At 32.1% G+C, this 24,651-nt stretch overlaps 3 protein-coding genes across 11 annotated transcripts; all 3 read right to left on the bottom strand.

Annotated features, from left to right (window-relative positions):
- Positions 1-85: 85 nt before the first annotated feature.
- On the bottom strand, positions 86-1,316 carry LOC105804457 (ethylene-responsive transcription factor ERN1). The gene has a single exon (XM_012637098.2). It carries the CDS (start codon positions 1,125-1,127, stop codon positions 300-302), a length of 828 nt encoding a protein of 275 aa, XP_012492552.1. The 5' UTR covers positions 1,128-1,316; the 3' UTR covers positions 86-299.
- Positions 1,317-2,431: 1,115 nt separating this feature from the next.
- On the bottom strand, positions 2,432-11,962 carry LOC105804455 (uncharacterized). Its single transcript, XM_012637096.2, has 20 exons — positions 10,592-11,962; positions 10,063-10,266; positions 9,385-9,489; positions 8,857-8,922; positions 8,609-8,773; positions 7,565-7,639; positions 7,314-7,468; positions 6,810-6,945; positions 6,656-6,725; positions 6,435-6,562; positions 6,263-6,319; positions 5,121-5,306; positions 4,919-5,011; positions 4,638-4,723; positions 4,489-4,555; positions 4,339-4,405; positions 4,115-4,251; positions 3,174-3,265; positions 2,994-3,060; positions 2,432-2,908 (listed from the first exon to the last, which is right to left on the bottom strand). The coding sequence occupies exons 1-20, from the start codon at positions 11,834-11,836 to the stop codon at positions 2,744-2,746; spliced, it is 3,366 nt and encodes a 1,121-aa protein (XP_012492550.1). The 5' UTR covers positions 11,837-11,962; the 3' UTR covers positions 2,432-2,743.
- An 8,327-nt stretch (positions 11,963-20,289) lies between these two features.
- On the bottom strand, positions 20,290-24,164 carry LOC105804454 (nardilysin-like). Of its 9 annotated transcripts, none has more exons than XM_012637091.2 (7): positions 23,850-24,164; positions 23,468-23,529; positions 23,042-23,101; positions 22,805-22,924; positions 22,186-22,419; positions 20,871-21,046; positions 20,290-20,545 (listed from the first exon to the last, which is right to left on the bottom strand). In XM_012637091.2, the coding sequence occupies exons 4-7, from the start codon at positions 22,827-22,829 to the stop codon at positions 20,504-20,506; spliced, it is 477 nt and encodes a 158-aa protein (XP_012492545.1). In that variant the 5' UTR covers positions 22,830-22,924; positions 23,042-23,101; positions 23,468-23,529; positions 23,850-24,164; the 3' UTR covers positions 20,290-20,503. The 9 variants fall into 9 exon arrangements, with proteins under 9 accessions (XP_012492545.1, XP_012492544.1, XP_052480499.1 ...); XM_012637090.2 differs by having other exon boundaries at positions 23,721-24,164; XM_052624539.1 differs by having other exon boundaries at positions 23,468-24,164.
- Positions 24,165-24,651: the final 487 nt, after the last annotated feature.

Here is a 24,651-nt window from a genome sequence, read left to right on the forward strand (position 1 = left end):
GGCAACAAAACCCTTCTTGAGAATCTAATTGAAATATCTGAGCCCTATTTGGCATAGAAAAAAATGAAAGATATAAAGATCATCATTAAATCAGCATGATTTCACAGACTTTTTTATATTGAGAGATGGATAAGACCTTCCAAAGGAAAAGTTGACTTTTTACAAGATGGAGATCATCTCTGGTCCCTGGCTGTTATTTTGTCCTTGTGACCTACAATAACAAGCAATGAAACCTAAATCATCTACTCTCTTGATTTTACAAGGATAAATTGAAGCTAAGACCTATTGAAGATCATGTTTCAGAACTTGTAGGAAAACAAAGAGCATAGTGGTGGAAGATCCCACAAGGCTTCACCAGATTCATGGACTGTTTCTATGCACTCTTGAACTCCATTCATTGCATAAAGCGAAGCTGATATTTGTCTTTCCACTTTCATCCTCTCGAATTCTGTTAACTCGGAGCCAGTTTCCTCTGGAAAATTCATGATTTCTTGTGTATAAAGAAACCTATTAAACCCTGTTTCACAGGTATAAGAAAAATCTGATTGAGAAGATGCACACTCTAATTCCCTTGTGCAATTGCTCATATCAGGTTTATATGCATCATCAAACAGCTGAGTATCTTGAACCATTTCAACAGGAGAAGAATTCTCATTGCTTAGGCCTCCGCCGCTATTACAACTACCGCTGCTAGTAGTAATACTACTGCTGGGGCTGGGGCTGGGGCTGGGGCTGGGGCTGAGGCTGAGGCTAAAACTTGTGGGGGCTGAGGCTAGAACAGTTTGTTGTTTAGCTTCTTTTTTGGTGTTAAGAAGATTACGAATCCGAGAAGCAAGAGGAGAATCGAAGGAGACGTGAGTAACGAAGTTGGTGCGAGTATTGGAACCACGGAGAAGGCAAGCAGCTTCATCATAAGCTCTAGCAGCATCTTCAGCAGTGTCAAAGGTGCCAAGCCACATCCTGATATTTTTAGTTGTGTCTTTGATCTCAGCTACCCATTTACCAGAAGGTCTTTGTCTTACACCAACAAACTTGTTAACCTTATTGATCTTTTTATTTCTTCCCTTGAATTTGCTCCCCTTGCTAACAGGAATAACTGATTTTTGTTGTTGGAACTGGATTTCCATTGGTATAGAATTGAGAGGGGGCGGGGGGTTTAAAAGGTATCAATGGTGAAGAAGAAGAAGAAGGTGTATGCTACTACTTGGTTGATTGTCAATGAATAATGGGGGATTTATATGCTTAAAAGGAGGTCTGAGTTTTCTATAAGCGATTTAGCTAACCACCCAAGATTCTTTGTGTGTGTTTTCTTGTGTTTGTCTTATTTCAGGTACTTATGCTTGCTTTTGACTTTCACTGCAATGTCTTATGTGCCCCTTCTCCAACTTGTGATTTTTTAAAGCATTATAAAAAGGGGCCAATAAAAAGAAAATAAAAAAATTCTTGGACGAGTTGGCAAAATTTTGTCTGTGATGGATTCATCCAAATTATTTAGGTTCATTTCAAGACAAAATCTACCTTTTCAAGGACAAGAATGTAATTTTTCAACCCAAGAACAATATATATATATTTTAAGACAAACCTCAAACTTAGGGTAAGGGAAAGGAGGTTGGTTAGTCCTTGTCTAGTTGTCCCCATTCTCTCCCAAGAGTCTCACCCTTTTAACCAAGTCAAAATTTAAGACAAATTTAAAAAAACAAATTTCAAGAGAGCCTCAAAGCTTGCCACTTGGAGGGGCTAGAGATAATCCCCTGGAATCTCAGATGAACACAAAAAAGTATGCTTCAAAAACCTATTGCTTACTTGACTCAGACAATTGCACCTACTCTTTAAATTACTCACCATTACCTCATAACAGACAAAACTATCAGTAGATTTTTTTATCTTATGCAAGCAAAAGGTAACAAGCCATCTTCGGATGTCATCGACAATAAAAATATACGTATATATTTATAACACCTTGTCTTATTTCCATGAGAAATCCAAACAACCCTAATAATTAAAGTGGCCTTGAAAGGCATATCATGCAAGGTAACACAGTGCTACAGTACTGATTCATCATAGTTGGCTCTCCAAAATTCCTTATAGGATTGGATGTTAGTTAAATTTCAACCCTCTCCAGAAGACCTTCTAATTGATCCCTAATGTCGACCTGAATATAATTTTCTTGTGTTACGTAATTTGTTTCCCTTCAGGAATTGTAAACCTTCATTAAATTCTTGCTTTTGTTGCTGTTTATTTTAGTTTTGTGTGTTTATCCTTTGAAAGTCTGGTTTTAGATTTTCTCGATGCATTGAATTATTAGGTGTCATAAAAAGATAACTGTTAATTTGCTGCATGTTTATTCAATGTTGTAGTAAATCTTAAATCTAAAGGAATGCGTTTAATGTTAGCTTGATGATGAAAATGATGCTGAAACCACCATTAACAATTTGAGAGAAAGGGACCAATTACAAGTCCCTTGTAGTATTATTATTATGCACTTCCTATACCAAAATTTTGCTATATTCAACCTTCAACCACCATACGCATTGGCCAAAACAGTGCCAAAAAAAATTATAGAACATGCTATCAAAACAATAAATAAATAGGTGAAAACATTACTCACCAACAAAACCCTCACCACTTTCTACTTTTCTTTTACCTTCTATTATATAAAATCCATAATTGATTTTTTTTTTTTTAAATTGTAGAAGGCTAAGAATACAGGAATCAGAAGCTTTCCTCATCAATGACACCATAACTAGGATGATAGAATTGATTGCAAAGCAAGCTGCTGCTGTGGCTGCAAGGATGACCAGGTTGATGCCAGTGTAGATGCAGGTAATGATTGCTGGAAGTGCCTTATCAGATTTATCATTCTACTAGCAGTTTGCTCTGTTGCCAGATCTTTACCAGCACATAAAACCTATATCATCAATATTTTCCTATAAATAATGATGGATAACGACCAAAAGGAACACAAAACACTTAAAATATGGTCAAGATGATACCTCTGCAAAAACAGAAACTATCTTAGGAAGATATTGATTGTTGGGCCCTAAAAGTTCCTGATCTGACCTGATAACAGATGCAATTGTTTTTAAAAATGCACGGCCAGGAAAAAAGGGACCAGACAAATGATCAGAGAAACAAACTTTTCATAGAACGTTCCAATAACTCTTATAGCCTACCTTTCAACCATAGAACATAGCTGTTCGTGAACAATCTTGGCCTCAATCAGATCACCTTTTATCGGCAAGCAACTTAACCAAGCTGGGAGAATCTGCCAAACAGAAAGATCCATATTGTAAGAAAGTAGCTAGACTTATTATATCAACCTTGCTAACAGGACTCCGACAAGAAATGGCAATTTTCTGAGATAAAAGTGAGGTTACTACAAACATTTTTATTAGAAAGGGCAACAAATTGGGATTTGTAGAACCTGAAAGTAAATCCAATCTCTTACTTTGACTCAAAATAAGTAAATAACTGCTAAGGTATAAAAACAATCTCCTACAGAGTAGCTAGCTGCTATTTTCTTGATTCTATTATTATTGTCTTAACATAGCACACTACATCCAGAAACAAAGACCTTTTTTGTATGCTGCTAAATGAGTTGCATCGACAAACCATCAGTTTATAACAACCGCTTCAACCTCTTCTTCTCTCCTCTCTCTGGTATTCAGACCGTGGCCATGTAAAAGGCCACGTACTTTTAGCCAATGACCAGTAAGGTCATTGCTGTGAGCAAATCAATTTTTCCTGACGACTGAAAGGTCATGAATGCTTCAACTAAGCCCATAAATAGAAAGGCAGAACTCCAACTTTTTTCATCTTAGCTGGTTAACAAAATTCCTAGATTGAAATTTGGTTGAAACTGAAATCCAAGAAATGCATCCCCAGACAAAGACCAGCCACACATCACAATAGGGAATTGAAGGCACAAGACTAATGCAATGGAGATCATGAACCACGCAAGAAAATTTTCTCCAACATATCATAAATCTCAATTGTGACAAGTTCATATAGATATGGACATGAACCAGTCTAACATTGAAGTGCAAAGATTGAGCATGATAATGATTTCAACAAAAAGACGTACAGAAAAAGGATTATGCAATGACACAAGTACCTGAGCAGCATCTATACTATCCCGATGAAATTGGCATATTTTTCCAAGAGCAGAAACAGCATTGTCATAAGCCATCACATTGTCCAAATGCAATGCATTAGGGTGTCTGATAACAGCATTCAGCCTGGAGAGGGCCTCTAAATAAAAAGAAAGTATCATTTGATTAAACTAAGGAGACAATAACTTAAAAGGGAAAAAAAGTAGTGATGCAAGTGTGCAGCAACCTTGGATAAGAGGTTTGAACACCGATCCGCCAAACTCAGCACACAAGCCAACCCCAAAAGCAGCTGCCTGAAAAATGCAGCACATATATTCTCAACACAATCCAGATTGACTAAAGCACAAGACAACTGATAATAATTAGATAAAAAAACCTGTCGAACATCAGGGCTTTCATCATTGCATGCCTCCAAAAGGAAGGGAAGATATGTGTCATAATACCTGCCCAAAATATTCTGCATAAATATCTAAAAGGACTTCCAGAGTTGGAATTCTAATAATAGTTAAGCAGGGAAGTACATACTTAAGAGCTGCCTCACGACAGTGCTCAGCAATATCATCAAATATACAGATAGCAACTCTCCTTTCTTCGGCTGTTTTATCCTTACCCTGTATAATCAGTAAATTTATCAGCCAGTTAATAGGCCTAACACCTCTGTTAATGCAGTAGTAACTCTATGTCTTTTTCTCCAAGAAAAGAGTAGAAAGGAAGCGAACAGTACTTAAATAAATTTAGAGCACTTACTCCACAAAACCAATTCACATACATGTAAATATGAGATATAATAAGGACAAAGAACTCACCCACATAGGGGTTATATAAGATGTAAGCTCCTGGAAGAAAGGCAAGAAGGATGCCTTGAATGTTTTGATCAAAGTTCCCAACAAATCACCAAGCTTGATTCAGAGAAGATACAAGGCAAACAAATATGAGAGCATTATAACCTAGTACCAAAATATATTTCATGAACTGATAACCAAAAATCTATTAGGAACACAAACATACTTGACCGAAAACTTCTTCTTCTTGCTCATTTTCCTCCTTAAGCATTTCACCTTCTTCTTCATCAAAGTCCTCAGCTTTGGCCCTCTCTGCTCTTTCTTGTTTTCTAGCTGAGCTAGCTGTGATTACCTGTTTAATCTCATCAACAATGCATTTTATTTGGCCCTCATCAAGAAATGGTCCACAAATCTGTCATATTGAGAAAGAGGCAATTATCATAAGCTCAACCTCCCAGAGCAAAGCAGAATTGAAGTAGTCAATGAAAGTCTAAGTTCAAAAGATCAGTATAATGCCATCCACAGTAATTGAGCAAACCAGCATAAACACCAAAATGAGGAAAGAGAGAAGAAATGAATCATACCAACTTATTTGTTTTCCAGCATTAAATGATTCACATCACAAAGAAAAAATAACTTGTGCACTTGACATCACAAAAATCTAGAAAAACAAGGCTAATATCACTAATTTGGTGCATTCATGATGTTTCAAACTATTATTTTCCACTTCACTTGATGGTTATTACTTATTACAACCAATCGTGTAACAGTGTTGGTGTTTCTTATTTTTCAGTTACCTAATTGTTTTGAAGTTTCATACCGCCGCTTCAGAACCATCAGTACCCAACACATCAAGCATTGCAAATCACATTCCTATCGAGAATAAGTTATGCTATTCAGCACGCACAACATATTGAATTCAACAACAATAAGTAATTTCCAAATTGCTGAATCATTTTATCAATCAATTTATTCCTCTAAAGACTAGCATCTCCGGCAGCATGCACAAAGAACAGCAAATATTAGAAGGAATAGAGAAAATTTTCATAACCTCAAAGAATCAGCTGGACGAATGATCATAGATGATGTTGAAGCATTTCAAAAAGGCAAAATTAACAGGCAAGTATAAGCTAACAGAGACTCATGGTAAAGGCCCAGAATATAAAACAATCTTTTAGTCATGATATCATCACAGGCATTACACTCATGCCAGCCAAAGTTTTACACGCAGTAAAAGACCCAGTAAAGAAATCAGAATGTTTAGGATCACAAAAGAATATTTTCCATAAATACACCAAAGTTCCACATAAAAGCACAAGAAATGTTAGCATATATGTAAATTCGTAGCAGATGATGGATGATGCTAACCTCTATGCATTCATTCAATGAATCCAACATGCTCCCACAAATTTCTACCTCAGGCTCCTGCAAGCAAATTAAAAAAATTATATATAAGCATACATGCCATTTCCAGAATAAATAGTAATCATGCATGTGTAACATCCAAGGACAAAATGATGACCCAAACCAAAAATATGACCTTGTGTAAAGCCTCCACCAAAGCTGGTATTATGTAATCCGTCAACTGCTTTATATATGTTCCATTTCGACCTTGAGCTTGCCCTTTCTCAACAGCTAGTTTAGCAGAACGTAACAGCTCCGGCATAGCTAAACAACATATACAGATACCATCAAGAATGCAGGTGAGACAATACAGGAAAAGAATGCAAAACCAACAAGAGAAAAAGGACTAAGTCATACCTGAAACAGCTGCCTTCCTAACTTCTTCATGAAAATAAAATTTTAGAAGGGGAACTAAAGTCGTAGCAACCTGCATTTTTTCAAGCAGTTTAGTAACCAGCAACTTGGGCTCTCCTGCAAAGCTAAAAAAGAAAATGCCAAAAATAAAAGTAACCTGATCAATCCATGGGAAGAACCCTTCCTTCAACTCATCAGCATAACAACATAACATGTTGCAAGCTGTAGCTTTTTCTTCCAAAACACTCGTTTTGATCCCTATCCTTTTATCACCAAGAGTGATAGTCTCAATGCTGCAGCGAACAGAAAAAGCAGTAAATAAACACCTTAAACACTTTAAAGCTCAAAAGAAACACGATAGTGAAGGAACTTAAAAGATATTGCAGCTGTTCAAGAAGAAAAGAGGAGCATTTAACTAAGACATCTTGAAACTTCTATAGATATCCTAGAAAGAGTTTTTGCAAGAGCAAGGCAAAATGCAGTCATATTACAGATATATGACAGGAAAATAGATATAGCTTTTACCACTTGAATATTAGATTAACAATCTTCTGTGCAAATAGCATAGGAGAAATGAGTACAAAAAAAAATAAAAAGGCATCTAAACCAATACACTAAATTTAATAGTAAGACTTAAGACCATCCAGAACAAATTGCAAACCTTTCATCATCGTCATCATCAGCATTAGCATCAGAATCAGCAGATGTGATTGTTACATCAGGCTTAAGCTGCGCAGATTGAAGCAGAGGGGGCATAACAACACTCATGTAAGGAAGAAAATCCTGTCCAAGGCACTTGCAAAGCCTGGCCCAAGCCTACCAAATCAAGGACCACCCAGAAAAGCAGTCAATACTTAGAAGACACTCTATCATTCAAGTATCAATATAGTTTCCTTAATCATCAGAGCAAACCTGCAACATGTAGCTCGTTGTTGGATCATCCGATTCCATTTGAGATACTTGCAATGACATCAAGACGTCCATAACCTTGCAGTGTAAAAGGAAATAGTTAGGCAACGAGAATCTGCACCATGAGTTGCAAGAAATCCAATTGAATTTGGACACACAGAAACTATCAGTTATTCACCAAGATCAAACTATAATTGATAACTTAATCCCAGCCCAAGAACTTCCTTGAAGAGAAATAGATAAAATCTTATCTACCCGAAAGTTTCGTCATGTGGCTTATTAGTTGTTATTGAGAAAAAATTATTCACACTCAATAGGGTCTAAAGTATTTTCTCCCAGATAATAGATCAATTTAGAAGTAATGGTCTACCAAAGAACATGAAAGAGTTACAAACTCCTATAGCTTGACAACAACCACCTACCATTTGAACATAGTGTCTAATGGTTTATAATCAATATTGGAAAAGGAAAAAGCCCATTGAATATTAGGAACTATTTGTAATTTTGTCTCTGCAGATTCCTCAAAATTTATTCAGAAAACAGGATATTGAAGTAAAATATCTAGAATAAAAGCCCTTGTTTCCAGTGTTCCAGAAGGTTGAAAGAGAAATATTAATATTTTTGAATTTTATAAACAAAATTGGAGAAGAAGAGTTTCCACTCCAATACTTCAAAGAATTTGGTATCCAGAATATTTCATTGAAGAGTACAAGTCAAAAGATAGAGATCCAAATCGAAAATCACTTTCCAAAAACTGAATGAGGCCTTAGTTTGAGAGACATACTAGGAACATAGAAGAAATTTAAAATTGAAGAAATTAGTATTAGAAAAATCATGTATTATAGATGGAGAATAAGTGATTGGAAAATGAAAAAAAATAATGAAAAACATTCAATTTCTAAGTGGTTGTCTTCACACAGCCTTGCTGTATGAGTCCTTTTATAAGATCGCTAAAATTGGTAACTCCTCCAAAAATAATACCATAAAGGATAAAATTGGCAATCTGGATCTTAGCTACAAAAACCATACAAATTCATTACTCATTACCTGTTTAGCATCATCCCTAAATTTTTCCTTTCCAACAGCCATGCCAACCAAACTAATGCACTCCATAGCTTTGGCACGAAGCATACGATTAGATTTATCATTTGCATTAACCAAGATAGCTTTCAAGTAAGGCATCACAGCATCATAATATTTCTGGAATTGCTCCTGTTGTTAAGCATCCTATGTCAGATAAAATGCACTTAAATATATAGAGTAAATATGAAAATATTTCAGAAGCCTTTGAATACCTGAGATGAATCAGCAACTGATGCCAAAGCCGTCAAAGCACCCTCCTGGACCATTTGCTTCCCGTTCTGAAGAGCAAAATAAGGTGAAGACAACAAGCTAAATAAAAGTCAAATAAATTGAAAAATACTCCAACCACAGAAGAGCATATGCAAGACAATATATTTATGCACCTTTTATAATGTATTCTAAACTAAACTCTTTTGTGATCTAAGGAAAATAAAAGCATGGCCAGATATAAACAAACAAATGATTATTGATAAACCTAAGGGCAAAAAATGGCATGAAAATCTACAAAAGCAGCATGTGACATGTCTATTTGACACATTGCAGAAGCACTTTCACGCAATCTTCTAAGCTTTCTCTCATTCAAAACCTGTCCGCTATTTTCAAAACAAAAAGCTCACCATCTTAAAGATATATACCATTCTGATTGCTAGGAATTACAAGTTCTTTAACAGGAAAGCAACCAGCAGAGAATGTGTTCTCCAACCCATATACTTCAACAGAAGTACAGAAAACATATATACCTGAAGCAGTACAAGAAGTTTGCTCACAATCCCATCCAGGTATGGAGTTAAGATGTCTGGGGTACAATTTTCACTGAAATTAAGTACTGCTGAAGCAGCATGGGCCTATATTTTACATGCAAAAAAAAAAAAAAAGAGAAGAAAATAAATAAGATTTTTTACATCTAAACAAAGAAACCAGATAATAAAGGCTGATGAAAGAAGATTACATATTGCTTCTGGAAGACATCACTATTTCTGGGGAACATTAAACAATATTTTGCTTCAAAAAAGATTCTAAATACACATATGTAATCATATATATTCTTCACCAGTTCATCTATCTTTTTCCTTTTTCTTTCCAGGGGAAGAAAGTAGTAATAAAATTTTAAAATTGGGAAACATTTTGATCATATTTTGCTTCAAAAAGATTTTGAATACACATATGCAAGTATATATGTGTATATATATATATTCCTCATCTATCCTTTTTCCTTTCAAAGGGGGAACACAATAGTAACAAAATTTTAAAATTTTAGTAGCATATTTTGTATGCCATTACTAGACATTAAAATAAATAAATTCATTTTAAATTAAATCAGTTGCTCTATTAATCCTAAATGATTTTAACTAAACAATAGAGTTAAACCCAGAAACACTTATTTAATCATTATAACATATTCATGATATTGGGGAAACCTGCACGCGAGGATTCTGGAAGTCATCCATGGCTCCAGCTAGTGCAGGCAACACTCTCTGATGATATTGAGTCTGCAACTCTGGGCCCAAGTCCGTAGACAACTGCCCAATGGCATTAATAGCAGCCCATCGAACACGAGGATGGGCATCGTGAAATGAATTCAAAACCATTGACACTACCTGTTCTAGATTTCTTATCATCACCTGGCAAGAAGAAGAAAAGAAAAGCAAAACCCGTTCAGAAACAATGAAGCATATTACAATTTAATCAAAATCTGCCCCATTGATCAAGGGACATAGATAAAGCAATTCTTTATCAAGTTAACCGCAGAACCTATATTAATTAAAATCCACACAAATTATAAATGCCACGTCTAGAATAAACAAAACATAAAAAATTAAGCTTCTAATAGTGTCTTATCATTATTATATAGGTAGCAAGAAGTGACATGCAAGCTCCAAATAGAATAAACATACACAGTGCATTAAATATGATCAAACTGTTAATTTGGAACTTCAAAATTCAAACCTTGGAACAACCCTCAGCAATCTGAGCAAGTGCAATGAGAGCAGCATGTCGTTTCTGCCACTCTGAAGCAGCCAAAAACACCGGAAACAATTCTGAAGCCACTGGTACAACAGTATTCCCTCCTAATGAAATCGACAATCTATCCAAACACTCCTGACCAACCCCATAATTACTTGTTTCCCCAGCATCCTCATCCTCACTCTCTGCATTATACCAATCCGGTTCATCTTCAATGTCCACCAATAGATTCATCAACACCCAAAATAACCTCCTTATGAATTGTGGTAACTTCCTCATCATCCCCGGAGCCCTCTCTCTCGCCTCTGCTAACGTAATTATAAATTCAATGGCTAAATGGCGTGTTCCTTCTTCTAAACTCTCCGCCTCAGCAATTTGTAACATCGATCCTACTACTTCCATTATTTGCCTCCTTAGAAACCTCGGCTCAGTCCCGGCTAACTCAATTAACAATTCCAAAGCCTCTTGAGCTGTGGCTTCTAATCCAGAGTTCAACGCCTCGGTCAACGTCTGCATCATCAACGGCAACAAATCTTGGAAAGCGTCCCGATCTTTGGGGTTTGAAATGCATTGAATGAAACTGACTGAGGCGCTTAAAGCTGCGATTCGTACGTCGCAACTTGACGGATTTGATAAACAATTGAAGAAGACGGAATGGAGAGTGTTTAAATGAGGGATTAGGGTTTCCGTTGTTTCTCCGACGTTTTGAGCTAATCGAGAGAAAATCAAAAGAGCAGATTCTTCGAGGTTGGGATTCTTAGAATTCACACATTGGAAGAGGAATGGCAATAGTTCCGGCCAGCCTCTAGTAGCAACGACGGAAGAAGCGAGTTCGGAAATTGTATCGCAGAGTTTTTTTACGTTAGCTTTTGATTGTTCGGTTTGGAGGGAGGATAAAAGCGAGGCTTTGATGGCGGCGCGTGTGGATTCAGCTAGGAGGGGAAAGAGAAAGGAGTAATCAGCGGCGGGAGTTAGGATTTTACGGAGGAGGACGGCAGAGAGGGCTCGGAGTTCGGGGCGAGGGGATGAGGATAAGACACGGGAGAGAGCGAGGGAGAGAGAGTCGGGGTGAGTTTGTTTGGCAAGGTGGAAGAGTGACTCGGCCTGGGAACGTTGGTCGTTGGAGGAAGACATGAGGTGGGAGATTAGGGTTTCGAAGTGAGTCGAATCGGGGCCCAAGATGTGGGCGAGTTGAGCGAGTTGGAGCTGAGTTTGATCGGTGGCCATGGGCGAGTTTCAGGGTTTTAGGAGATAGAATTTGTTTTTGTTATTTGGGGTTTTTTGTATTTGTGGCGCCTCCCCAATCCCAATATAACGAAAGGAAAGAAGAAATAAAGAAGAAGATACGAATTTTAAGGCAGGGTTTGCGAGAGCGAGTGCGAGTGTTTTAAACGAAACCAAAAGTTGTCGGTCCATTTCTTCTTCATGCCTCTCTACTCTTACACATTTTCATTTTACTCACTTTTCCTTTTAATTACAAATATTCATTCTGATTTAATAATTAAATTTTATTTTATGAATTTTTTAAAATGTTCCCTCTACTCTTTTGAAATTTAAAATTTAGTCTCTATAATTTTGAGACATTGAGTCCTGTACTTTTTTTAATTTTAAACTCTTGGTCCTTTTGTCTAATTTTGTTCTTAAAGTTACGAACGTAGCAGTTAAAAATTGATCAAATATCTTTTTAACCCTCAATGTTTACAGTTTTTGTTTATTTTATCTTTAATCTTTAAAATTGCAGAAATTTTTTTAAAATAACCTATTTTTCATTTTTAAATAAAACATAAAAATTAAATATATAATTCTTAAAAGAATTCAAAATTTTGAAAAAGAAATATTTAAAATTAAAAATATAAAAATTAATTTTAAATTTAAAAAAATTATGTTATTTACTCCTTAAATGGTAATAAGAGGTTTTCATGGGCCTTGTAATAGCCAAACCGATTCGCTTGACTCGTTTTTGAGACACACTTGGCTAGGGCTAGCTTGACTTGGCTCGTTTTATTGTTTAAAATGATAAAAATATAAAAATTTATATTGATAGTTTAGGTACCAAATTGGATATTTTTAAATTACAAGTACTATATTGGACATTTTATGAAATACATGTATAATAATAAAGTACGTATTAATAATTCAGTTATCACATTGAACATTTCTAAATTACAAGTACTACATTGGACATTTCCAAATTACAAGTACCACATTGGATATTTTCAAAGTAGAAGTACCATATTAAACATTTTATGAAAGTACAGTACCAAATGTGATATTATCCCTAATTTTATTGCCAATTTTAACTAAAAAATCCAAAAGGTTTAAGAGATTTTTTAAGGGCAGAGTAATTTGGATAATGAAGTGTAGTTTAGGTATCACTTTAAGGACCATTAGGAAAATTAGTATAATTTCAATACTATTTTGTGATTTAAACTTTTTATTTTTTATTTTCATTTTTTCTCACGTATTTGTCTCAATTCATTTGCATCCGATGCCTAAAAGGATAATAAAATTTTTAATTTAGTAGTGTGATACATTAATATGGTATAATTAATAGAAGGGTCCATTCTTTTTAAAATTATATTTCAATCAGTCAACTTTCAAAAGTTACATAATAGTCACTAATATTATCGAATTGTTACATTTTGTCACTTGTCCGTCTCTTAACGTGTACGTTAATTTAAATATTTAATTACAATTTGGTCCTTGAACTATAACTAAAATATCATTTTCTTAAAAATTCTTAACAATAATTCTAAAAGAACTAAAAAATGTTAACAAACAAACAAATAAAGTATAAATTTTAATGTTTTTAATTATTTTATAATTTCTTTATTTGCTTGTTAAGATTTTTTAGTTCTTTAGAATTATTGTTAAGATTTAAAAAAACAAAATGGCATTTTGTTATAGTTTAGGGACCAAAATAGTAATTAACCATTTAAATTAGAGTGCCACATCAACCTCGTAACAGTAGTTAACAAACAAGTTATAAAAATGTAACAATTTAATAATTGTTATATAACTTTTGAAAGTTGAGTGACTAAAATACAATTTTAAATAAAGTTTAGGAACAATTGATATAGTTTACCATTAATAGAATTAAAAGAAATTAACTTCTAAATCTTAAGAAGCCAAAGTTCTAAAAATATTACCCACCAATCATAATTTTTACAGAAAAATATCAAGTTCACATTAGAAAAAAATTTACCATTATTATTTATGTAACTTTTAAAATTATCTACTCCTTTTAAAAATATTATTATTTCTCAAACATTTATAATGATTTTTTACACTTAAATTATATAAAAAATTTATTTTAGTGGCGGTTTCTTTTTAGCTTCATTGACCTATTCAACTTTTGATTTTGTCCAATTATGTAGAATTACAGTAAATTAACATTGTTGATGAGAATGATTGATGCTGACATGACATCCAAATAACAATATTTTAAATTTAAAAATATTAAGTTTTCAAAATATTTTCTTAAAATTCAAAATTATAATTTAAAAATAAAAAATAGGTAAAATTTTAAATTAAAAACTACATAAAATTTATAACAATTTTTTAAAAATATAAAATATATATAACTTTTCAAAATTCAAAAAAACATATAAAAATTATATATTTTTTAAAATTCAAAAAAAATCAATAGAAGGAAATAATTAAAAAAAAATGATTTGCCCGCTACTTCTTTATCATCACCATATTCTTCTTTAGAGTAAAAAACTCCAAGTCAAGCCTCCCCATATGGTTTTCCTGTAATTGGTATCAGAACGTCGGAGTAACAATTTTTTGAGAAATAATATCATAGTATTCATTATAAGTCTTTATTTTTTATTTACAATTCAATTTATTTCATGGTTATTTATCTTAAAACCCATATATATGTTATTCTATCCTTCTATTACCTGCTTATGTCTGTGTGAGACTTTAGGCCTTTGAGAGTAAAGACATAAAAGATAACGGAAGGTTCTAGGTACCAAAGATAAATTTCATGGAAGAAACAGATTTTCTATATAAAGATAAAATTTGCAATCATACTATGCATATCGACTCTAAAAATGAAAATAATATTTCAGCTCTGAGTAAAGGTTTTAATAGTTTAATTGATATAACTTCTATATATTTTATAATAAATTATATAATAAAGTAAGTAATATAGAACAACAAGTAAATAATTTAGGAGAACTTACATATTTAGATTTGAACAACGAATCTAAAGACATATTATATAATGTTAATAATAAATTAGAACAAGTACTTATTAACAAAAATATAGAACAAGAGGTAGATTTAGATCCTTTATATTATGGAAATAATAATATAATCTTAACTTTATCGAGGAAGAAGACACTTCTTGGAAGAATCATCTTCTACTAATAAAAACATGAAAAACATAAAATAAAATAAAAAGAAAATATACTCATCAACAAGAGTATGATTTTCAATCCTATAAACAACTTATAGAACATTGGAAATATAAATTTACTAAGAGTTGAGCTAAAATGAGCAGTAGAATATTTAAAATTAATAGAACAAAATTATGAAAACATAAAGATTTATTTACTTTATTTAATTATCATTATATGCTAAATTATGACACTACAAACAGTAGTAGTTCTAGTAATTCAGATAATTCTATAAATCTAGAAGATTTAAAAGTGACTACTTATAAATCTGATGAAGAAAATACTTCAACAGATGAAGATGAAAATATAGAAATACCAGAACCTATGGATACTGATCAAACAGATCCTTATGGAAAAAGAAAAATTGAGTCAGATCTTCAAAAAGATGATTATCTGAGATCTTTTAATAAAGACTTAGAAAAGGTTGAAAATACGACTAGAATTTTTGGTAATAAAACCAAAGATATAGCTTCAAATAATATAAAATCTGAATACACAGGAGAATCATCTACTCAACCAGTTCCACATAGAATAAATGATTTAAATAACAGAAATGTTGCTCAAGGAGGAATATATTTAGACTTAACTAATATTCTTATATCAGACTATGAAAAAACCATAGATGATTGGGCACAATCTATGACTATTGTTGTAAACAATAACAATACGTGGTCAAAAGAAAAAAATTAAATTATTTTGTTGGAACATTTCAAGGAGATGTTTTATAATTTCTCAGAAGATGGAAGAATTTAAGAAAGGAAAAGAACAAAAAGGCGGTTAATCAACCGATAGGAACTCCCAAACATCTTTTAAAATTATTAATATTTATTCTAAATATAGAATTTTTGGTTATTTTGACAAAAAGATCAAGATAATATATCTAATTATATTTTGTCAAAATTAAATTATGTGATATTAGATATTTAGAAGAATTTTATAAAAATTTCTTCATGAATATCAAAAATTAAAAATGAAAATATAGAATTTTGGAAAAACCAATACTTTCATAAATTACCACCACCATGGGATGAGATATGTATAAAAAATATGTCTCTTATCTAGAAAAACATAGTAAAATAGTTAGAGTACTACCGGAAAATCTGATTCTATAGGAAATAGGATAAATTTTGCAAAGAGAATAACTCTACATTGTTTGCAAAGTAAAGCTTCTAAACAAGTCAACCATAATTTAAGTACTAAACATTGTACAAAAATCCTAGAAAATGAATGGGAATTTGGATGTAAACAAATACGTCCTAAGACTTATAAAAACATAAGAAGAAAAATAGAAGATATAAATTAGCCAGATGGAAACTAGGAAATAAAAATATATTGGTTATAATAAAAGAAAAGATTTGTTAGAAGAAAAACTTCTAGAAAACCTAAAACAAATTTGTAAATGTTTTATATGTGATGAAGAATGTCATATTGCACAAATTGTCCTAATAAAAGAAAAAGTGCAAAGAAAATGATTAAAATTCTTGAAGAACAATAATTAGAAATATGTTATGAGGAGGAAATAAATCTCAAGAAATATTATATGAATTAATATCGAAGCAGATTCGATAAAGAAGAATATATATTTATGTTTAATATAGGAAGTAGTTCTAATAATCACTTAGAAGAAATTACTAGTAATGAACAACAAGATATAAAATTAGGAAATTTAATCGGAGAAGAAAAGACTTTTCGATGAGATGATAGAAAAATAAATAAAAATCATATTTCTAAAGAAGAAATATATAAAATATCTAAATTTAAAATATGGAGTCAAAGACATATAGAAAAGATAAGTGGAAATACAGTAGCAAAGGATACTAGAGGAGGATTAACGAAATCTCATTATTTACTAAAGATAAAATTATGATGATTAAAAAGAAATACCCTTAAGTTAGATATATACATTTAGGAATAATTATGATAACTATTAGAGCTTTATTTAGAAAAGGTCATGATATACCTATAATAGCAGTACTATTAGATAAAAGATTTGAAAATCCAATAAAAGTTTTGAAAATCCAATAAAAGCACTTAATTGGAGGAATTCAATCAAATTTACATACAGGAGTAATAGGATTTAAAGTTAAACCAAATTACTTTATATCCATTACAGACCCTCTAATAGAAGAGTGTTTATGTTTAAGAATTCAAACAAAAATTCGAAATCAATGATTTAGCGAAGATCTAGCAATAAGTTGGACTTCTATTAATGAATACACAAATCTTGTAGAAGTAGAAATAAAAGAGATTAATAACAAAATTATTGAGCTCTTTGAACCTAATAAATTTATTACAAAAATACAACCACAATTATTACATCTAAGAGATTTATCAATACCAAAAGACTGGATGATAGAGAAAATAAGTAGTGCAAGTACTTTTAAACCTGTAAGTACTATATAATACATGTTGTGCGGTAATAAATTATATTTCAAAATACTGCTATAACAAATATAATTAAAAATTTAGTTTTACCTCAAATACTCCAATAGAGGAAGAAGAGGATAATATAAGTACAAGTTCTACACCAATAGGAATGAAAACAATTCATATACCTATTTTTCCTCTGAAACCAAGTAGAAATTCTAGAAACACTAGAATGGGATAAATACAAGTTTCAACAATCATTCAACAAATGAAAGTTGGTAAAATGATGTAATTACATTTTCAAATTTCCAATCCAGAAATATTATACATATATTGAAATTACATTTCAATTTAGAGAATATAAAACATATTCTTTACATGCTTTATTAGATACAGGAGCTACAACCAGTAGTTGCAGAAAGAATGTCATTCCTGTAGAAAAATGGGAACCTATGAAACATCCTATAAAAGCAATAGGAATGGATGGTAATGAAACCATATTTCAATATAAGGCTAGAACTATACCTATATACGTAAACAATGTGAGATTTGTAATACCAAAAAATATTATGTTTCCTGCTATGCATGGAGATATATTATTAGGAAATAATTTTATATACCAACATTTACCATTTTCTATTGATAGAAATCTTATTATGTTATCTGTAGAAAAATCTTCTATAGAGATACCATTAGTAGAAAATCATAAATTTGTGTGTGATGAAAATTTTACACCACCAAGAAAAGAACATATTAAACAACTAGAAACAAATTATTGGTTGTTTAAAATTTTAGAAGACAATTTTAGTGAAGAACCATTAAAATTATGACATAATAGCCCTAGATATTGTGAAATCAAATTGGAAAATCCCAATAATATTATTAGAGTTAAATCTATGATCTATACTAAACAAGATATAGATGAATTCGATATACAAATTAATGAATTATTAGAAAAAGGATTAATGGAAAAAAACTAATAGTCCATGTAATACCCAAATTTTTCCAGGCCCAATACAGATATTAAAACCAAAATATAAAAATAAAAATTTTTAAAAGTCCAATAAAATCTGTCCAATTTACAAACCAAAATAAATTAAACCTAAACCCAAGTTACCAGCCTAAAATCTAACCCAATTAACCTAGCCCAACTATCATACAACCCAGAACAGAAAAAGAACCAAAAACCCTAGCAGCAATGGCGAGCCTCCAAGCGCCGCAGCCACCAGGGCTTTTCCTCGGACTCACGCGCGCCTCCGTACGTGCCACGTCACCGCGCCTCCGTATGGCCGTACCTGCAACAAACAAACAGCAGAGAGCAAAGAAACAAAAAGGACACACCAAAAAAAGAAGGATAACAGAATATATTTTGATAGTTTTTCTTTTTCTTCTTTTTCGGTTATTTAGGCTATATAAAAGCCGAACAGAAATTTGTAAGGGTTACACACATACAAAATATCAATACGAAAGAATCAAAAAACAAAATTTTTTTTTGGAAGGTGATTCTCCGATTTCCTTTTTTCTCTTCTTCTTTTATTTCTTTGATTTGTTTATTATGAACAAAAATAACGATAGATCGATTTTTAAAAGAGTAATGGTAGATTTCATTCTCTGATATAATGCAAATTATTTTTGCTCCTCTACGAAATCCAAAAAGAGAGAAAGAGAGAGGATCTTACCATTGTAGGCGTCGTCGAAGTTCCTATTCATTCCGTCTAAATCAGAGTCGAAAGGGGTTCAAACGACGAAGAGAGACATAGGTTTTACGGCGTGAGTTTTGAAAATGGCAAGGGGTTTCTGATTTAGGGTTTGAAGTGGTCTTTATTTAGTCTAAAAAAACGACGTCGTTTAAGCCCGGTTCCAATGGCTCCAAAACGACGCCGTTTGGTGGTATATGGTTAGCACGGTGACCCGACCCATGGCGGATCCACACATTTTTGTTGTATGGTCTATTTGCGCCTTCGATCCCTCCATTTTACTCCATCTTTTTAATTTCATTTTTTTTGTAAATTTCCCGCATGAATTTTAAATTTGTTTCAATTCAGTCTTGTTCTAAATGCCGCGTTTTGAGGGAAGGGAGTATTTCCCGCTTGGTCCACCAAGTAATTCACGCATTATATTTTGGCCCTCCGTTTTGTTTTATTCTCATTTTCCCTTTTAATTTTGTTTAAAACTCAATTTAATCCTCTTTATTATTTTTCATTAATTAGTTTAATCCTTTTTATTATTATCATTTTCGCCACTAGCCTTATTGATATTGTAATTATGTTATTTATATTTTATTTATCTATTTATATATATGTATATATTACTTTACGTACTACACTTTAAACTTTTTTTTTCATATATATTACAATCATATATATTAGCGTTAAATTTCATTATGTATTATTTTTAAATTACAATATATTATTAGCATCATAAATTTTTATGTATTATTAGCTTAGATTTATTATATATTTATTTTAAATTCATCATGTATTCACTACACCAAAATAGGTTTTTAGCGGCGTTTTTTTTACCTTTAGCGGCGCTTTTCCCACAAACGCCGCTAAAGGCAGAGACCTTTAGTGATTCTTTTCCCACAAATGCCGCTGAAGATCATGACCTTTAGCGGCGCTTTTCCCACAAACGCCGCTAAAGATCATGACCTTTTTCGACGCTTCAACCACAAACGGCACTATGAAGAATGACCTTTAGCGACGCTTTTTCACAAACGCCGCTAAAAACATGACTTTTAAAAAAAATTAATTTAATAATATTTATTTCTATCATAAATATTATATTATGTGTTATTTTTGAAATTTAAACTTTAAACTATATACTTTTAAGGATAAAAGAATATTAAATTAAAATTTCTATTAAAATTTTAACTTAAAACTAAATATAAAAATTAATGAATTTAAATTAAGAAAATTAAAACGAGATACATTCTATATTAGAATTACATAAGAAAATTGTTTACATTCTATATTAGAATTACATAAGTTTTGTGACCTCATTTAGTATAGTTCCTTAATCTTAAAGATATTTCAGAATACAACAATTTCGCGAAAAAGGGTACAATATTTAATATAAGTGCAACAACAAGCACATTATTTATCATAACCTTCTCCAGGCTCTATACATCCTCCAAGCTGGAAATCCATCTCAATTCTGAAATCTTAAACGTCAAAACTGGTCATCAGCATGCAAACAACATGGCTGTATAACTTCAGCAATAAGATTATGCCAAATACATTAGACAATTTGTGATGAGGAGAAACAAAAAAAAAATCATAAATTGTAAGAACAGATTATGCCTGGACTATATGCTTCTATGCCACCTTAACTAGAAACTATTTCACAGGATTGATTGCCAAATACTCAAGCATACACTTAGACATCAAGTTTTGAACCAAAAAAATTGGAGCCAAGAGAATAGGAACAATAACAAATCACGCAACTCATCGAGCCAACAGAAGCAATATATAAGTTTACACACTGACCGAGTTCTGCTCCAATGGAAGGACTTCGAGAAATAAATCAAGAATGTCGTTATTTTCAGAATCATTTACAAATCGTGAAAGCGCCCGGACTGCAAGCGTACGAATTAACAGAACCTTGTCCACCACCCGAAATTTCATTAACTCTATCACCTCATCCCATAGTTCATCGCTCACTTCTGAGTCATCGACCAACCGTAATATTATCTATTTATATATATAATTCCTAAAATTCAAAACGCTAAAAAAGATTTAAAAATCAAAGCGCTCACTTCTGACCAATTTTCTTGGCAAAATAAACGATCATTTATCATAAAATTTTAACATCATGCACTCGCAAGTCAAACTTTTTTATTCATATATGCCGACTAAATTTTAATTCAATTGATGTTAGTATAATTGTCAATCTGTGACTAAATTTTAACATCATGCACTCGCAAGTCCCATTACATCTACCATAAACATAAAACAGTAAAAGGAAGAAACAAAATATTCTTTTCTTATCCTGATAAATCATAAACAAAAGTTACCAGAAATGTACATTCAAAGTCCAAATAAGCAAAAGGAAAATAATGCAGACCATAGCATACCAAAACTTCATTTTTCCAATTTATCAAAACATTGCCTTATTTTCTAAAAAAAACTTTGTTGCTGGGTCGTAACTAAGGCGGGAAATGAAAGGCTGACATTTCATGACTCAAGCTCAATGCAGAATTGTAATTTTGAATTTTATTTTTAAATTCTAATTTTAAATCAAAATAAAATTTAAAATTTCTCAAGTTTACTTCATTAAACTCATAGCTAATTGTAATTAGTTGAAGTTCAATTCCCAATCTCAAATTCGATTTTTTAATACTTAATAGCAAACAAAGGTACTGGGATATGATCCTCCAAGGACATATCCAAGTCTGAATAACATAGCATATTATAAAAATATATATAGATTTTAAACAACTGAACTGAGGACCCAATATAAAGTCCTCAGTTAATCATGGATTTCTAAAGAACTTCAAGGAATAAACATTAAACTAAGATCGAAGCATTGTTTATCTTTTCTATGGCTCTAAACATGAAGGGAATAGTAGCAACCATATTAGTTATTGTAAGGCATGGAAATTGAAGCAAGCATAGAAATTGAAGCAAATGAAAAATAGCATCCACATTTACAGGCAAATCAAGTATAACTTATTACTTATAAGGCATCAAAACTGGACAGTTCACATTTTCTTCATATTTGCACATGCATCCTTTTCTTTGTTATTATTATTTCCATGAGCAACCTACTACTTAAGCATTAGGATAACACAGAATTACATACCATGGCCAAGAAGATGAGCCAGATAATCTTCTGGTTTCTGCAGATACGCTTGCAAAAGACAAGGCAGTGCCCACCTTAATTCAAGGATATGGACATCCTTAACTGCCTCTAACCTGTAAAGTTTACCAGCTCTCCAGACAGGACCTTCCACCTTAAACTCTGGCTTTCCTTGAGAACCTTGTCTGACGTCAGAAAATAATTCAACAACCCAGTGCTGAAGTACATCCAAAGACTCTGCACCATCAAGAAGTATTATCATGATTATGCTATTAAAGATGTAAACAAATAATTTAGATAACAATTACACCATAATTTTCTTCCAACTGACATATGTACAATAAGCACTGAAATTCCTTCAAAAGATTAGAATAAAATGCTTAAGTATGTTTAAGCTTTTCATGGAAAAGTTATAAACTTAAAAAAATTAGTTAAAAAATTAGCTGTCTAAACAAGGTAAAATGGATATGAAAAATAAAACAAATTTTTGGACAAAAATGGAGGAAAAAAGAGGCAGTGAAAATAAATGCCATCCAAGTTAAAACCACTGTTGCCCTTAGAGACTAGAAAGAGAGAGTAAACAATGGCCACAAATCTAGAGAATCACAACAAAGTAACTTACCACCACCAATTACCACTAACTTCATCAGTCCGCCATGGTAATAATCATTATACAGTTCTAGTATTTGTTTGCGTAGATCAATCCCTTTCTCAATAGCATCAACCAGGCTCTTCTTGTTTCCTTCCATTTAAGATAAGGAAAATTCCCATTTTTCATGCCAGTAGACATAAATGAGTTAAAAGGGAACAAATATCAATTGGATGCAGAAACTAGTAGTTAATGGAATAAGCAGATTACCATGTCAACATTGAATTGTTCAATCCCAGCCAGAATCTGTGGTGCTAGAAACAGATCTACCTGCAAACAAAGTCAACAGGCCATATTTTTGTATTATTCAGAACATTTCAAAATAAATAGTTTCAGATATTTCTTATTCTACAGTACATTAGGAGTGAACTTCTAAAAGGGTTTCATAACAAGCAACATAAGATGATATTAGCTAAGTCAAACAGAACTTAGATCTATGGCTAACTCATTTCATCTGAAATCCAAAGGCATATATAGTTCAGGGGTAGAATGGCATCTAGATGATGCCTGATTTACATTTTCTTAATCACATATTGCTGCAGGAAGCACCCCCTCAAAAAAAAAAATAAAAAATAAAAATAAAATCAAACCACATTAATTCAAAGGCATGTATAAACAGGAGAGAATGAAACTAACCATGGAAACTTCATCTCCAATAGCATATTTTCCAGTATGATCTTTTAACAACTTCTCAAGAGCTAAAACAAAAAAGCATTAATCAAATCGATATGCTAGATCTATTAGAGGAAACAATAATCCTGATGGCATTTAATCTTAGTAAAAGAGTAAAAGTAGAAAACTATGAGACCCAAGAATAACTTGAAAATTGTAGAACAAAACAAAAAGAAAACAAAAAAGAAAAATGAGGAAAATAACATTCTATCTTTACCCTTTGTTTGGTCAATAGGAAAATGTGAAACAAAAAGAAAATCAACGAAGCAAAACCCAAAACTTTCAACTACTTTTTTCCTACATTTCCCACTTGATTTCACCACACCAGATGAAGGTAAAATTACACCTGAAGTAAACGAAAGCATAGCTTCTTCGCTCCCTCTTGAATTAGGCGGCCTCTTCTTGTTCTCCACGAAGAACGGAGAGTTTCCTGTGAACAAATTCCAATTCCCACTTCTCTTACTCTCACCAAAATTCAATATCTCTCCGGATTTAGGTTTCAACAAATGAGAAGATGAATTCCCATTCCTCACACTGCTACTCTCATCAAAGAAGATGAATCGTCTTTGGTGCCTCCATTTTAGGGGGAATTTTGGGATTTTTTCGTTTTTGGGTTTTAGGGGGGAAATTTGGGGAAAAATCAGCGCCAAGTAAAATGAATTTTGTGGCGTTTTTAAAAATTATTTCAGTATAGAGTGGTGCTATTTTTTTAAAGTAAAATTTATTTATGGCGTTTTTCATAAAAATGTCGTAAAAATATTTCAAAAACGCCGTAAAAATATTTCATTTGGAATAAAACGACACTGTTTTGTTATATAAAATGGTGCTATTTTTTAAAAGTAAAATTTTTATTTCATTTGAAATGAAACGACACTGTTTTGCTATGCTAAAGTTTTTTTATTTTGTCTGCTAAAAATTATTAGTTAAGTAATTTTATAAAACATTTATTATTACTAGTTTTTATAAATTGATTTTTATAAAATAAAAAAACTTAGTACTGTCAAAATAAATGTTTTATATTTTAATAAGAAAACAAATGATAAATTGACTGTAATTAATGATTAAGTTAGAATTATCCAATGTAAGCAATCAATCTCTCACATATCAAATTTCTATTAAAAATTGAGGCGTTAATCATGACTTTAAAT

The sequence above is a fragment of the Gossypium raimondii genome, chromosome 11 (assembly GCF_025698545.1).
Source record: "Gossypium raimondii isolate GPD5lz chromosome 11, ASM2569854v1, whole genome shotgun sequence".
NCBI lineage: Eukaryota > Viridiplantae > Streptophyta > Magnoliopsida > Malvales > Malvaceae > Gossypium > Gossypium raimondii.